This window comes from Stegostoma tigrinum, chromosome 9 (assembly GCF_030684315.1).
Source record: "Stegostoma tigrinum isolate sSteTig4 chromosome 9, sSteTig4.hap1, whole genome shotgun sequence".
Lineage (NCBI taxonomy): Eukaryota > Metazoa > Chordata > Chondrichthyes > Orectolobiformes > Stegostomatidae > Stegostoma > Stegostoma tigrinum.
The window spans coordinates 86,286,049-86,301,907 of record NC_081362.1 but is presented as its reverse complement, the minus strand read 5'-3'; the positions used below and the strand labels follow the sequence as shown (position 1 = coordinate 86,301,907).

Below are 15,859 nucleotides of genomic sequence, written 5' to 3'. Positions count from 1 at the left end.
GATACCTATTGATTCTGTTTTGCTAGCAGTCCTTGTTGCCTCACTCATTTGAATGCAGCCTTGATGTCACTCTCATCTCACCTCTGGTTGAAACTTAGAGAGTACTGACAGGCCTGGATAGAGTGGAAGTGAAGAAGATGTGTCCACTAATTGAGAGACAAAGACCTGAGGACACAGCCTGAAGAGTGAAGGGATAACTCTGTAGAATTAAGATGACGAGAAATGCCTTCAGCCAATGGGTGGTTAATCCGTGGAAATCATTGCCACAGGGGACCACGGAGGCCAAGTCATGAGTTTATTTATGACTGAAATAGATAGATTCTTGATTAGTATGAGGATCAAGGGTTATGGGGAAAGGGCAGGAGAATGGGTTTGAGAAGCATAAAAGCCATGATCGGATGGTGGAGCAGATGGGCCAAATGGCCTGATCTGATCCTATGTCTTATGGTTTGGCAACACTTCTCTACTTTTATACTGCATTTCTTTAGCAAGAAATGCAAAATTCCATTTGCCTTCATTACTTGCTGTAACTGTACACAAGCCTTCTGCAACTAATGCAAAAGGATACCCAGATCCCTCTGCGCCCAAACATTTTGAAGTTGTGTCCTTTTAAATAATAAGTTGCCTTTTTATTCTTCTAACCAAAATGAATAACCTTACACTTATCCACATTAAACCCCATCTGTTAAATTATGGCCCATTCACATCATCTTTCTATATCCATTTAAAGTTTCTTATTTCTCCTTTGCAACTGATGTTCCCACTTATTTTAGTGTCATCTGCAAATTGACTATACTATATTTATCCCTACATTCAAGTCATTAATATAGATTGTAAATAGTTGGTGCTGGAGATCAGAATCTGTGGCACCCTGCTTGTTATAGGGGAGGTGATGGCCTAGTGGTACTATCGCAAGACTATTGATCCAGAAACTCAGCTAATGTTCTGGGGACTGGGGTTCAAATCTTGCTATGGTAAATAGTGGAATTTGAATTTATTGCCAAAAAAAACCTGGAATTAAGTATTTACCGATGACCATGATAATTGTCAGACAAAACCCATTTGGCTCACTATTGTCATTGAAATTCTCATTGCCATGAAATCTTCCATTCTCTGGAAGAATGGCCACCTGGCCTGAAATATTGATTCTGATTTCTCTTCACCGATGCTGCCAGATCTGCTGAGCGTTTCAAGCAACTTTTGTATTTGTTTCTGCCAGATCCTCACCTAGTCTGGCCTATACATGACTCCAAATCCATAGCAATGTGGTTGACTCTTAACTGTTCTCTGAAGTGGCCAAGCAAGCCACTCAATTGTATCAGTTGCTACAAAGTCTCATCAAAGAAATGAAATAGGATGGACCCATGTGGTGTCAACCCAGGCACCGACAAGAGACAATGGCATAAACAGCCCTGTCAAACCTGCAAAGTTCTCCTTGCCAATGTCTGGAGGCTTGTGCCAAAATTGGGAGGGCTGCCTCGCAGACCAATCAAGCAACAGCTAAAAATAAGATTCGGTCTAGTGAAGCTACCAAACAGAATAATCAGCAAGTGATAGACAGAGCTAAGCAATTCCACAACCAAAAGACTGGATCTAAGCTGTGCAGTCCTGTCACATCCAGTGGTGGTGGTCACTTAAACAACTCACAGGAAGAGAAGCCATGTTCGACTGAGTGTGATGTCAAGGAGCATTATCAAAATTGGAATCAGTGGGTATTGGAGCAAACTCTCCACTGATTGGCGTCATACCTGGCACATAGAAAGATGGTTATGGTTGTTGAGGTCAGTCATCTCACCTCCAGGACATCTCTGCAGAAGTTCCTCAGAGTGGTGTCTAGGCTCAACCATCTTCAGCTGTTTCATCAATGGCCTTCCCTCCATCATAGGGTCAGAAGTGGGGATTTACACCAATGATTGCACAATGTTCAACACTATTCACGATTCCTCAAATACTGAAGCAGCCCATGTTCAAATGCAAAAAGATCTGGACAATTTCCAGGCTTGGGCTGACAAATGGCAAGTTACATTCGTGCCACAGAAATGCAATGACTATCTCCATTGAGAGATGATCTAATCACTGCTCCTTGACATCAGTGGTATTACCAGTACTGAATCTATCAACATCCTGGGAGTTACCATTGACCAGAAACTCAACAGTACTCATCACATTAGCAGTGTCTACATGAGCAGGTCAGAGGCTTGGAATGTTGCAGTGATAAAGTATCCCTTAACTCCCCAAAGCTTGTCCACCATCTACAAGACACAAGCCAGGATTGTGATGGAAAACTCCCCACTTGCCTGAATGGGTGCAGCTCCAACAACATTCGACAAGCTTGACACCATCCAGGACAAAGCCAGCTGCTTAATTAGCACCATATCGAGAAGCAGCCTGTCACCATCCAGCTCAGAGTCAGTCCCTAAAGACAGGAGGATCTCTGAGTCCCCTGTTTATATCTGTCAGCCAGGACTCCCTGCTTGGCCCAGATTAACAACCCTAATCAAGTATCTCATAGTCAATAAGATCTACCTGGTTCCAATTACTATGCACATCCTTTGGTAGTTTTGGAAAATTCAGAAAACGGGTTTTGTCTCACATGCAATCCAGCAGCCTATGAAGAAACCCCCCAGCGTAGTCAATGGAGTGAAAAGCAGCTTCCACTTTTACAAACCCAAAACAGCAACTGCTTAAAGCTAAACGTAAAAAACAAACAAAAAAACTAGAGGTCCTGATCTGTCAGTGCTGGCCATGCCCATTTAGGCTGCTTCTTCTGTTCCAACTTTTTTAAAAGCACAAGACCTCACGAGCTGTTTATTGTCTCATAGACTGCTCCTCAACTGTCCCCCATTCTCTAAAAGAAACCAAGACAAAGTACAACCTAAAGCCACAGCATTATTAAATTGTTGATTATTGAATCCGCTATCCAAGCTAATATATTACCCCTAATCCTGTGTGATTTTAGAACACTGTATGAACCTCTCTCTTAGTGAAGTATTCGTAACAATGTCTAACTGACTGGTGTCTGAACTGAAGCCTGGCCTGAAGTTTTTTTTATCATTCTGTGACAGTCAATATTTTAATTATATCAAAAGGATAGTTAGGGAGCTGTGTAAAACCATCCCATTTTATCCTTTGAGTTCAGGCCCTTTGCTCACAGGGACTTTTTTTAAAAAATCCAGTTTTCTGTGCAGAGCTGCATTATCTTGTTTGTTGTGTGAATGTGTTTGTTGGGATTAATGGTGTATAGTTTACATCTGGAATTCAACTTAGTTGTTCAGCACAGGCTTACAGACTTGTAACGGCATTGAAGAAAGCTATTTGGCCCATTGTGCCTGCACCCGGTTCTATTCCTTAATGCCAATTTCCTACTTATTCCCCATATCCCTGCACGCCATTCCAAATAATCATCCAATGCCCATTTGAATGCCTCAGTTGAGCCTGCCTCCCCTACATTTTATGGCAGTGCAATCCATACCTTGAAAAGCATTTTTCTCACATCTATTGACATCTCATTCTTTTTTCAGTTACAAGTGGGAACAGTTTCCCCTATCTATTCTATTCAGTGTCTCATGGTTTTGAAAACTATTCAATTTCCTCTCAACCTTCTTCTCTCCAAGGAAAACAGTGCCAACTTCTTAAATATATCCTTATAACTGAAGTTATTCATTCCTGAAAACATTCTTGTAAACCGCTTTTGCACACTCTCCAATACATTCACATGTTTCCTATTATGTAGCACCCACAATGAAAACAATATTCCAGCTGAGGTCTAATGAGTATGTTGTACAAGTTCAACTTTGCCTTCTTGAAATTGTATTCTATGCTCCTATTAAAAAAGCCAAGAGCACTGTATACTTTCTTAACTGCTTACTCTCCCATCCTTCCACCTTCAATGATCTGAGCGTATATGCAGCCATGCCCCTCTGCTGCAGCGCCCCTTTAACCAGTTCTGCCAATTCAATGAATTTCATTTATAAAGAGTGAATTATTTTAGAGTTTTAAAATAAAGCTGGTGGAAATCACTTTCACCGTGGATATTAACAATAGAGGAAAACAATTTTGTGACATTTTGGTGATTGAATTGAAATATTTACACCAATGGTACAGTTTGTGGAGTAATGCGGTTTGATTAGCTGTGTATTCCACCTGTCAGAGTCACAACAGCATTATCCATTAGTTCAAGCAATTTTTCTGAAAATCTTGGCAAAATGGTCATGACTATCACAGCACCGGGGCAGAGATCTCTCCTCTCTTATTTTCACCTCTTTATCCATTAGGGTACCTCAATCCTCTACCATTGTGTTTTAGATTATCTTGTCTTCCTGTCTTTATAAAATATTCCATTGCCTGCCATGGAAGGGTGTAAGAAAACATTTGCTAGCAAAAGATGTAAGAAACTCTATTCAGGAAATGTATAGTGAGTCGCACTTAAGGATTGAAACAGTCATGTGACAAAGACTTAGGTCAAAATCGAAATTGGAATTCAGGCAATGCGTTGTTTGCATGGATTCTGTTTGATGTTTATATACTGTATTAAGTTAATTGTAATCCTCAACTTAAAATGAAGCATTCAAAGATTCATAATTATCTCACTTTTACAAAGAGAGATCTTCCCTATTCCATAATTAATCCTGATGTTTGTCATTTAGAAGTAGAACTAGGCAATTTTATCAAGTACGTGGGTATAATTTCACTAATTATCAGACACGTCTTCTGCATCTGAATTCTGCCCTCTTATTTCAATCAGTACTTGACGATCTGGCATTAACATGTTCCATTGAACATAAATGAAAACTGAGTGTATCTGGCTTGCTTTCTTCTCGGCTTTCCTAAACATGAATATTTATTTTGTAAAGTCTAATTACTTGAAGCTACTTGGTGAGGAGCATGTTTATATTTATGTAATTAGGAAAAGCCAGTCAGACTTCAATATTATGAATGTGACAGCACTTGCAGTTTTATTTTGTTGGTGCTTATGACATTTTGCATTTAAGATTTTTTTCCCTTGTAGATCTATGTGCATTAATTTTTAGTATATTTTTATTCCCAACTTCAAATGAGTACTCTTTTGATGACACAACTACACTGTTACATAGTGGGAAGGATAAAACTAAATAAATTCAGTCATTTTAATAGTAATTTGGATGTCTGTGGTTTTTTCTTACACAAATTTTATTTATTTTTCCACATCTCCCAACTTAAAAAAATCTCTCACAATAACTAGTTTTGTTGGGGCTATAACCTTTAAGACGTTTCTTACAGTAATGCTGGTGTAGTCCTTCATGGAGCTGAATTTTACGAAAATTGGCTGTCAATTTCAGAATGTTTCTTGGAGGGGTTGTCTCCATGAGCTCTAGAGAATTATCTCACACAATTCTCAATGGTTGCCATGCCTCTACATCATCCCCTCCTATCTCGTGCCTGCTAGCGTTTGCATACTTGCCTCCACTGGGACCTTCTGAGAATCCTGGTGCCAGCACCACATTAACATCAACTGTGCACCAGATCATTACTGCAGGCCCAGAGTTGTCAGTCATAGTTACAGTGTGGGAAAAATTGCCCTGGAGATGCCTGTCAGGGGCAAATTGTCACCCAATTTGCTGTCATAGATCTGGATATCCTGCTAAATGGGGGTGGAGAGGAGAACTGTTCAGATCTACTATAGGACATTACAGCAGCAACTCCTGTCAGCCTGGCCTGAAGTTGCCATATGAGTCATATGATGTCCATGGTTCAGAGAAAGGTCCAACAGTGCAGGAAGAAGGTTTATGTCCATCCTCTTGTCTTTGCTACTTAACAGTCACTCTAACTCTGCTCCTGCATCCACCTCCCACAAAACTCTATGGCTAACACTCTCAGTATTGCTCTCATTTCCTTCATTGCTGTCATCCACTACAGCCCTCCCAGATGACTACACCTGCAAACCCTCTGCAATTACTAGTCAATTACCCTGGACACCTCACCACATTTCCCCCACCTGCACCAGTTGTAACAGGTATGCCAACCAATTTCATCTCATTCAACCCTCCCTTTCTCTCAGTCCAAGAAAAAAACAGCCCACCACAGGACGGAGACAACCAAGATGGGTAGTGGGATGCTAACATCTGTCTCCTTACCCCCTACAAGGAGAGATTCCTTGCCCAACAGTTGAGGACCGTGACAGCTGATGTGATGATCCCAAGTGTTCCATTTCCTGGCAATCAAATAAAATTTACTGTTAGGTGCTACACTGCTGTCCTATTACCATGACTGAATGTATTCTTAACTTGCCCAAACTTCTACTCCTATTTCACAGTTCATTCTCTCTCTTGATTAATGCCACCAGCAGGCACTGGTGGCATTATAATAGTCTTAGCCATGAAGACAACAGCCAGGAGGGCATCATCTCCTCCTCCACCTTTGAGAAAGTGTCAGGCAGCGTCAGCGGTCAGACTAACGGCAGCCTTGGTAACCCATTTCTGGTAACATTCAACATTGGCTGGATATTCGGCACAGACCTGCTCTCTATCACTTAAGCTACTGGTGCTCAGCGCCAATGGCAAGGCAGTTGGGGGATGAGGGGCTTTGACCTCATTCCAAATGCCCATTCCTCACAAGGAGACAGGATCTTGCCAGAAGGCACCCAGCAGAAGGAGAAACCACATATAGGGCTTACAGGAGTCACCTGTCAGGTCACTTCATAGAAGACCAGCACTTCCACCTCTCCTCAGATACATGGGAGCACCTGTTCCCCTCCCCTTCCACCGCTCCCAAACCATATTCCTTGCTGACTGGAAATAATTCTCCATTTCTTCAATGTTGCTGGATCTATGTCCTGGAACACTTTCCTTAACACCTTCTTGACTGCCCACAGTACATGGATTGCAGCAGTTCAAGAAAGCAGGTCACCACTACCTGCTCAAGCGCACCTTGGAATAGGTAATAAATTCTGGCCCAGCCAGCAATGCCTACTTCCTGTGAATGAATTTTAAAAAAAACTCTGCTTGCAATTCCCAAATCTGAGGTAGGTAAACCTGCAATCTAGGCAGGAAACTCTGACCATGTCTGGACCCTCCAGCTACAAATGCTTTGGGAGTCATATCACCCAAAATTCTATGATCGACAGGCTCCAATACAAGGTAGGCTGCCTCCGGTTTGGCTGCAGACCGTTGCACTGAACATTATTGTGGTGGAAGAAAAGAAGAAAGTAATCCTCCTGAGGGCACATAGGTGGCATGAGTGAAATTTCATTGAAAACACATTGTCACATTTGTAAATCATATTGTCTGTTCATTGTCAGCTTTGTGAGCAATTGTCTTATAGCCCTCATTGGTGCCAATAGAAAAAGATGGTGTGCTGCAAATACAGTGGACTGCTCCCTCTAAACAGAGTAAAGCACCACTGCCCCTCTTTTATTTACATGAAATTCCATAGAAAACAGGCAACTGTGATTCATCTGCATGTTTGCTCCATCATGTAGGCAATGTGTGTCCAGCTCTGGGTACCTTATTTAAGACAGGATATTAAAGCCATGGAGAGAATGTAAAGGAGATTTACTTGAATGATACCAGGAGTGAGGGAATTTTGACACAAGGAAAGTTTGGAGAAATTAAGGAAATTATTGTCCTTGGTGCAGAGAAGATTAAGAGCTGAGCTTACTAAGTGTTCAAAATTATGAACATTTTTGAAAGGGTAAAGCAGGATATTCTGTTTCCACTGGTTGGAATGTCAAAAACTATGCATCACAATTTCAAGACTGTCAGCAAGAGAACTAGGACTGAGATGAGAAATTTCTTTACTCAGAGAGTTGTTAGGATTTGGAATGTGCTGCCTGGGAGAACAGGGGGGTGGATTCCATACGAGGTTTTAAGTGAGAGCTGGATATATATTTGAAAGCGAAGAATGTAGAGGCTGTAGGGGCTGGAGAATGGGGCTTGCTGAATAGCTCTTTCAGGAGCCAGTACAGACATGATGTGCCAAATGGCATCCTTCTGTATGTAAAATGCTACAATTCAATCGTGAGGTCACCAATGATTGGAAACTCTGCATAAGTTCAGATCTCCTGGAGTTTGCTGCTGCTCCAGATGCTTGTGTTCATCACCTATCAGTGTAGATGCTGTTAGTGCAATAGCCACAGAGGTGACCACAGCTTCTGTGCCTGAGTCAAATAAGGAGGGTTCCAATGAGCCTATGTGAGCAATATCAGAAATAAAGTAGCTCCTCTGTGACATGATCAGTCAGCAGTCGCGGTACACATAAATTACATTTAAACAACATCCTCAGAACCTTGGGACATGGAGGGTACCAAGACGGATGGCGAACAGGATGCTTTTAAACAGACCTAGCACATCATTATCCTGATTCAGGTGTATACTGCTCAAGCCTTTGGCACACATACTGTCAGAGATTGTACGGGTAGCAGCAGTAATGAAAATCTTTTCTCCCACCCTCATTATCTAAAAAGGGCAGCATTGCCTATAGGATAACGGTATGAACACTTAATGGTTTATTTAATAGTGAGCACCAAGTTGATTCCGCCTTTTGCAACTGATGTGAATTTTTACATCTCGCCTGACATTACTTGTGCTTCACAGCATGGAAGTATTGAATGAAGTAGTCAAGTTAGCTTGTGGCTAGAACTTGTTATCGACACAGTAAGTCTGTACGTGTAGTCCGTGCACTGCATTATGTTATAACACCTGCACGGCATAGATTTCTGTTTAATGATTTTGCCCAATCAAGGGCTTATTGAACAAAAACAGGGCCCGTTCCCTCAGAGAAAAAAGAGCACTTGCTGTGCCCACTATGCATATGTTGGTAGCTGTTTCCACTTCAATTGTGCGTTTGTGTTTTGGATGAGAGTGGTAGGCATCACAGGTATTGAATCATGTAGCGAGATGCAGGTCAGCCTTTCAGTGTAGGTGATCTGTCAGGCCTCCTTATTCCTTTCTGCACTGTTCTCCCTGACAACCCTATTGGCTTTAATGTTACCCATGTTCCCACCTTACTGTTTTATTTAACTGCTCAGCTCTCCACTTCACCCCTTGAACCCTAGGTATACAGCTTAGTATTGCGAGATATGGTTACGCATTAACTACCCCCATCGAAGCCAGGGTGGTGGTGACTGTCAATAAATCAACTTTTCAAGGTACCCCTTGCCCTATCATGCTGTATCATCTGTCAGCTTTATGTATTGGGTTGCTGTACTTTCCAATTATTGCTCCTTCAGCATCCCAAATTGTTGCCACCAAACCTCAAATTTCCACACAGCCTGGCCCCTGACTTGCAGTGAACTGGATGGACTGTGGCCCAATCCTGTGACTGACTTGGAAAGGATGAGTGATGAGACCCGCTGACTGATCTCTGTGCAGCTCCTGACTGATCTTTCACTAATCCTACAATTGATTGTACTGGACTTGCATGACTGACTGTGACCCAGTCCTTGACCTGTAGTGATATGGAATTATTTCACCTACTCGCATGCTCACATTTAATTTCTCTCCGATATGTGGAGAATATCAAACTGCATATGAACGAGGTGATATTAAGTTCTAATCAGATGCAAAAACACCTCTTGGTACTCACTAGCGAGATTCTTGTCTTGCTGTTCAAACTTTGGTTGGAAAATTGGACCTGTTGTTTCTCAACATCAAGGATCAAATTTTTCTGATATCATCATATTTTTCCAACCTACTTACAATTGCCCATGTTATTCAGGGTTGGGAGAGCTCTGCTCCCAATTTCAATTGTGGCTCAGTTGGTACCATTCTTATCTCTTAGTCTAATGATATGGGTTCAATTCTACCTGCAGTACTTCAGTGCAAAAATAAGACTGTTATTCTTCCTGAGGAAGAATAGTGTTGAAGGTGCTATCTTTCAGATAAGAAGATAAGGCCCTCTCAGGTATGTGGAATAAATCCTACACCACTTCTTTGAAGAAGACCATGTGTGTTATGCTCTTGTCCTGTCCAATGGCTCTCCCTAAATCTGCATTACAAAATTAATGATCCAATCTCAATGAATATGCTATTTGTGGAAGCTTTCTGTGAACAGTTTGGTGTCTGCATTGTTGAGGATTGCATCAGTGGGCACACTGCTGATGAGAACAGGTTCGGAACCTCCAATTAGTCCTAAAACTGGCAGAAAAATTCAACATGGCTGAATGGGAAAGGCATGGTGTAAATGCAGGTTCTGTCTTCGCAATTCAATAAAAGTGCATCAGGACAGCAGCTCCTTAAAGTTGATTCAGTGCCTGTGTAAATTGTCTAATTAGTTGTGGTCAGTGCCTTTATTCTTGGAGCATACATGGTAAAGATGAAAAAAGAATTGTGTTCCAATTATATACAGAGCATGTTACATAGAACATAGAACATTACAGTGCAATACAGGCCTTTAGGCATGTAAATTGCAAGAGTTGAGGTTATCCAAGTACTTTCTCTCCGCAACATCTCTCACAGCTTCAGTACAACTTCTTTCAAAATTGGTGTAAATGTTTGTTAGTGTAACAGGATTGCAGGAGTGGTAGTGCAATGAAATGTAACAGTATTTAGACTCAGCTTTCCTTCCCACTTCATATTTAGTTTCACAAAATCCAGGTGAGTGATAATGGCCATGAATCTCAGCTATTAACCTCCGGGAGAATGAAAAAAGAGGTGATTATTGTTATTCTTTCATTCCATAGGAGAGCCATTTACACAAGAGGAGATGGAAGAGATGCTATCAGCTGCTGTGGATCCAGAAAAGAATGTCATCTTTTATAAAGATTTTGCAGCGATGATGACTATTGAAGACACCTAACTATGCTATTAGAAAAATCTTCGTAAAAATTCAAAGGCAAACCTCCTACCTACTCAAACTTAGCAAGATTTTGAATAAATGGATGCAGGGCATTTATTTTAAAATTGGAGCTGATCTACTTGTACAAAAATAAACCTTGATTCGAAAGGGAGTACAAAAATGTGTCTAAAATATTTTAAGTTTTTATTAGGAGAATTTACTTTATTATGTCTGAGTTATTACGTTTTCCTTTTATATGTATAAATATTCATACAGAGCTTTTGTTCTTTGTGTCTGTTCAATATTGTGTGCCACAGTTTCAAAGTTGAAACTCCACAGCTCTCATTATCTTGAGGGTTGTTCACTTTAGTCTACTCTCAAGACCAGCCCTCTTTATCCACCATGTAACCAATGCAAAACCAGGCAAGCTGATCGAACAGAGCAATTTCTTTAGAGATTTATTGACGTTAGGTATTTGCTGACTTCATTATATCTCTGAAAATTGTTCAATTTTGTTTAGAATTGCTTAGAATTGTTCAATGTAAACTTGAGGAATAGCATCTCATTCTATAACTGGGTGCTTCAAAGAATTTAGCACTACTTTAAACAGCTTCAGATCTCAACATTTTCTACTGTGCACTTTTCACAGGGTATTGAACTCTGAAGGGTCACAAACCAATGAAACTTAGTGTAGAAAGTCAGAAGTGATACTTAGTTCTCAATGCTAAGATTGATGTTCCTACATTACCTCTCACTGTGTTTAGTCAGTAAAGGGGATATTTCCAACAAGTAGAAATAAAATAGTTCAGAGACTTTTAAAATTAAAATCTTTTTTCTCTCCTTTCTATTTTCTTTCTGTCCTGCTTGATCCTATCCATCTTCTCGCTTTATTTCTCCTTCGTTACTCAATTTTACCTAATTCATACTAATTCCTTCTCCATCATTCCACTGGTATTTCTCTAGACTTAGACTGAATTGATTATGGTGTATTCGTGTTGGTCCCATCATTCATCAAGGTCCCAGTAGACCTGTTGCCAGTTTGCACTTCAAGCAACTTGTCGGGCTGATGAGTAGGTGAAGAGTTTAATACCATGCACTGATCTGCTCCTGCCAATCAAGACCAAGATCCATAATAAATCTGGAAAAATCGTTTAGACTGTTAAATTAGCCCAGCAATATTTCCCATTATTCAGAAGACAGGAGATTTTTTGAACATCCTATTTATTTTCCAATAGGCAACTCATTATGACTGTAATTCATTGGCCATACCAACCTAAATGTGGCAGACAGTAAAGAAACAGCTTGCATAACTTGATGGGAGGATGTTTCCAGCATCAACTGCTTTAACATGGATTGAACATATGCAGAAACTCTGTAAGTGGTGATCATATGGGTCACATGGTAAGAGAGTGCTGGAGTAATTGTAACATCCTTCTCTGAGAAGCAGGCTTGGGGGCCCTCGCAAGATAGACACCTCCAATTTGAGAGCCTATTCTATTTGCTAACTAGGGAGTCAGCCAAAATCATTTCTAAAACCAGCCAAGGACCTGCATTTTTGATGTAATGTTATGCCATTATTTCTTCTTATTCCTCCTGCATTCATTAATCAGGGTGGGATAGCGGTGACAAAGAGCACATTTACTCCCTATTTGTGCCCTGTGTCACTCTAACTTGATTGATAGATTTATTATCACATGTACCTAAATATAGTGAAAAACTCTGCTTATGAGCAGTACAGGCAGATTACAGCAAGCAAAGGATGTACAGATCAAAAAAACTTAGAGGCATGAGGCATACAAGTTACAATGCTGGTTACATTATTTGAGGCTAGAATCCATTCAACAGTCTGATAATGGCCAGAAAGAAGCTGATACTAAACCCGCTCGTGCGTGTGTTCAGGTTTCTGTATCTTCTGCCTGACGGAAGAGGCTGTAGGAGGTCATTGTCAGGGTGTGATGGGTCTTTGATGATGTTGGCCCTCTTTCCACAGCAACGGGCCATGTAAGTTTTCAGGAGGAGCGAGAGAGAGAGAGAGCACCGGGAGGCTGCCGGGAAGGTAAGTTTTCCCATTTTAAAAAGCTTACCTCGAGCGGGAGCCGCCTTCATTTATTTGGGCAGCGGCTGTACAGAAGGGTGGGAAAAAGAGTGCAAGGGCTAAAGTCATTGAGAATTCAATCTGCAAGGGGAGTAGATGGGTGGATCTGTGGTTGAAAACGAGACTCCTGAATGGTATGTTGCCTCCCAGGTGTACGGGTCAGGAATCTCTCAGATCGGCTGCAGAACATTCTGAAGGGGAAGGGCGAACAGCCAGTTGTCATGGTGCATATAGGCACCAATAATATAGGTAGAAAACGGGATGAGTTCCTACACGCAGAATTTAGCGAGTTAGGAGCCAGGTTAAAAAGTAGGACCTCAAAGGTAGTAATCTCAGGATTGCTACCAGTGCCACGTGCTAGTCAGTGCAGAAATGAAAGAATAGCCAGGATGGATGTGTGGCTTGAGAGATGGTGCAGGAGGGAGGGGTTCAGATTTTTGGGACATTGGGACCAGTTCTGGCGAAGATGGGGCTATTAAAAATTGGACGGTCTACACCTGGGCCAGACTGGAACCAATGTCCTTGGGGGTGCTTTTGCTGACACTATTGGGAAGGGTTTAAACTAATGTGGCAGGGGGATGGGAACCAATTATTGGACAAGTTATTGGATATTAAGGAGGTAGTAACTAAAGCCTGTAGGGAACTAGATAATGAAGTCAGCGTGACTAAAGGGAAGAGTAGGCAGGGAGCAGATGATGAACACAAAGGAACAGGTGGTCTGAGGTGCATTTGTTTCAATGCGAGAAGTGTAGTAGGTAAGGCAGATGAACTTAGGGCTTGGATCGGTACCTGGGAGTATGATGTTATTGCTATTGCTGAGACTTGGTTGAGGGAAGGGCATGTTTGGCAACTAGATGTCCCAGGATATCGATGCTTTAAGCAGGATAGAGAGGGAAGTAAAAGGGGTGGAGGAGTAGCATTACTGGCCAAAGACGATATCACAGCTGTGCTGAAGGGGGGCAATATGGAGGACTCGAACAGTAAGGCAATATGGGCAGAACTCAGAAATAGGAAGGGTGCGGTAACAATTTTGGGGCTGTACTACAGGCCTCCCAACAGCGAGCATGAGATAGAGGTACAAGTATGTAAACAAATTATGGAAAGCTGTAGGAGCAACAGGATGGTGGTGATGGGAGATTTTAATTTTCCCAACATTGACTGGGATTCACTTAGTGTTGGGGTCAAGATGGAGCAGAACTCGTAAGGAGCATCCAGGAGGTTTTCTAGAGCAGTATGTATGTAGTCCAACTCAGGAAGGGGCCGTACTGGACCTGGTGATGGGGAATGAGCCCGACCAGGAGGTTGAAATTACAGTTGGGGACTACTTTGGAAATAGTAATCACAATTCCGTAAGTTTTACAATACTCATGGACAAAGATGAGAGTGGTCCTAAAGGAAGAGTTCTAAACTGGGGGAAGGCCAACTATACCAGAATTTGGCAGGATCTGGGGAATGTAGATTGGGAGAAACTGTTCGAAGGTAAATCCACAATTGATGTATGGGAGGCTATTAAAGTTGCAGGAGAGACATGTTCCTGTGAAAATGAGGGATAGAAATAGCAAGATTAGGGAATCATGGATGACAAGTGAAATTGTGAGACTAGCTAAGAGGAAAAAGGAAGCATACATAAGGTATAGGCGACTGAAGACAGACAAAGCTTTGGAAGAATGTCGGGAATGTAGTGTCAATCTGAAACGAGGAATTAAGAAGACTAAAAGGGGACATGAGATATCTTTAGCAAACATGATTAAGGAAAATCCCAAAGCCTTTTATTCATATATAAAGAGCAAGAGGGTAACTAGAGAAAGGATTGGCCCACTTAAGGACAAAGAAAGAAAGTTATGCATCGAGTCAGAGAAAATGGGTGACATTCTTAACAAGTACTTTGCATCGGTATTCACCAAGGAGAGGGACATGACGGATGTTGAGGTTAGGGATAGATGTTTGATTACTCTAGGTCAAGTTGGCATAGGGAGGGAGGAAGTGTTAGGTATCCTAAAAGGCATTAAGGTGGACAAGTCCCCAGGTCTGGATGGGATCTATCCTAGGTTATTGAGGGAAGTGAGAGAAGAAATAGCTGGGGCCTTAACAGATATCTTTTCAGCATCCTTAAACATGAGTGAGGTCCCAGAGGACTGGAGAATTGCTAATTTTGCCCCCTTGTTTAAGAAGGGTTGCAGGGATAATCCAGGTAATTATCAACCAGTGAGCCTGATGTCAGTGGTAAGGAAGCTGCTGGAGAAGATACTGAGGGATAGGATCTATTCCCATTTGGAAGAAAATGGGCTTATCAGTGATGGACAACGTGGTTTTGTGCAGGAAAGGTCATGTCTTACCAACTTAATAGAATTCTTTGATTATGTGACAAAGTTGATTGATGAGGCAAAGGCTATAGATGTCATATATATGGACTTCACTAAGGCATTTGATCAGGTTCCCCATGGCAGGCTGATGGAGAAAGTGAAGTCACATGGGGTCCAGGGTGTGCTAGCTAGATGGATAAAAAAAACTGGCTGGGCAACAGGAGGCAGAGAGTAGTAGTAGAAGGGAGTTTCTCAAATTGGAGCCCTGTGACCAGTGGTGTTCCACAGGGATCTGTGCTGGGACCACGTTGTTTGTGATATACGTAAATGATTTGGAGGAAGGTGTAGGTGGTCTGATCAGCAAGTTTGCAGATGACACTAAGATTGGTGGAGTAGCAGATAGTGAAGGGGCCTGTCGGAGATTACAGCAGAATATAGATAGACTGGACAGTTGGGCAGAGAAATGGCAGATGGAGTTCAATCCGGGCAAATGCGAGGTGATGCATTTTGGAAGATCTAATTCAAGGGTGTTTTACACAGTAAGTGAAAAAGTCCTGGGGAAAACTGATGCAGAGAGAGCTCTGGGTGTTCAGGTCCATTGTTCCCTGAAGGTGGCAACGCAGGTCAATAGAGTGGTCAAGAAGGCATATGGCATGCTTTCCTTCATCAGACAGGGTATTGAGTACCAGAGTTGGCAGGTCATGTTACA

General features: G+C 41.7%; 1 protein-coding gene across 1 annotated transcript in view; it reads left to right on the top strand.

The window, feature by feature from the left end:
• The window catches only part of efcab2 (EF-hand calcium binding domain 2), a 55,454-nt gene extending 44,473 nt beyond the window's left edge, over window positions 1-10,981 (top strand). Inside the window, exon 7 of the mRNA XM_048535610.2 lies at window positions 10,658-10,981. Coding sequence (XP_048391567.1) covers window positions 10,658-10,773 — 116 coding nt within the window. The 3' untranslated portion in view covers window positions 10,774-10,981. The remainder of the gene's footprint in view (window positions 1-10,657) is intronic.
• Window positions 10,982-15,859: the final 4,878 nt, after the last annotated feature.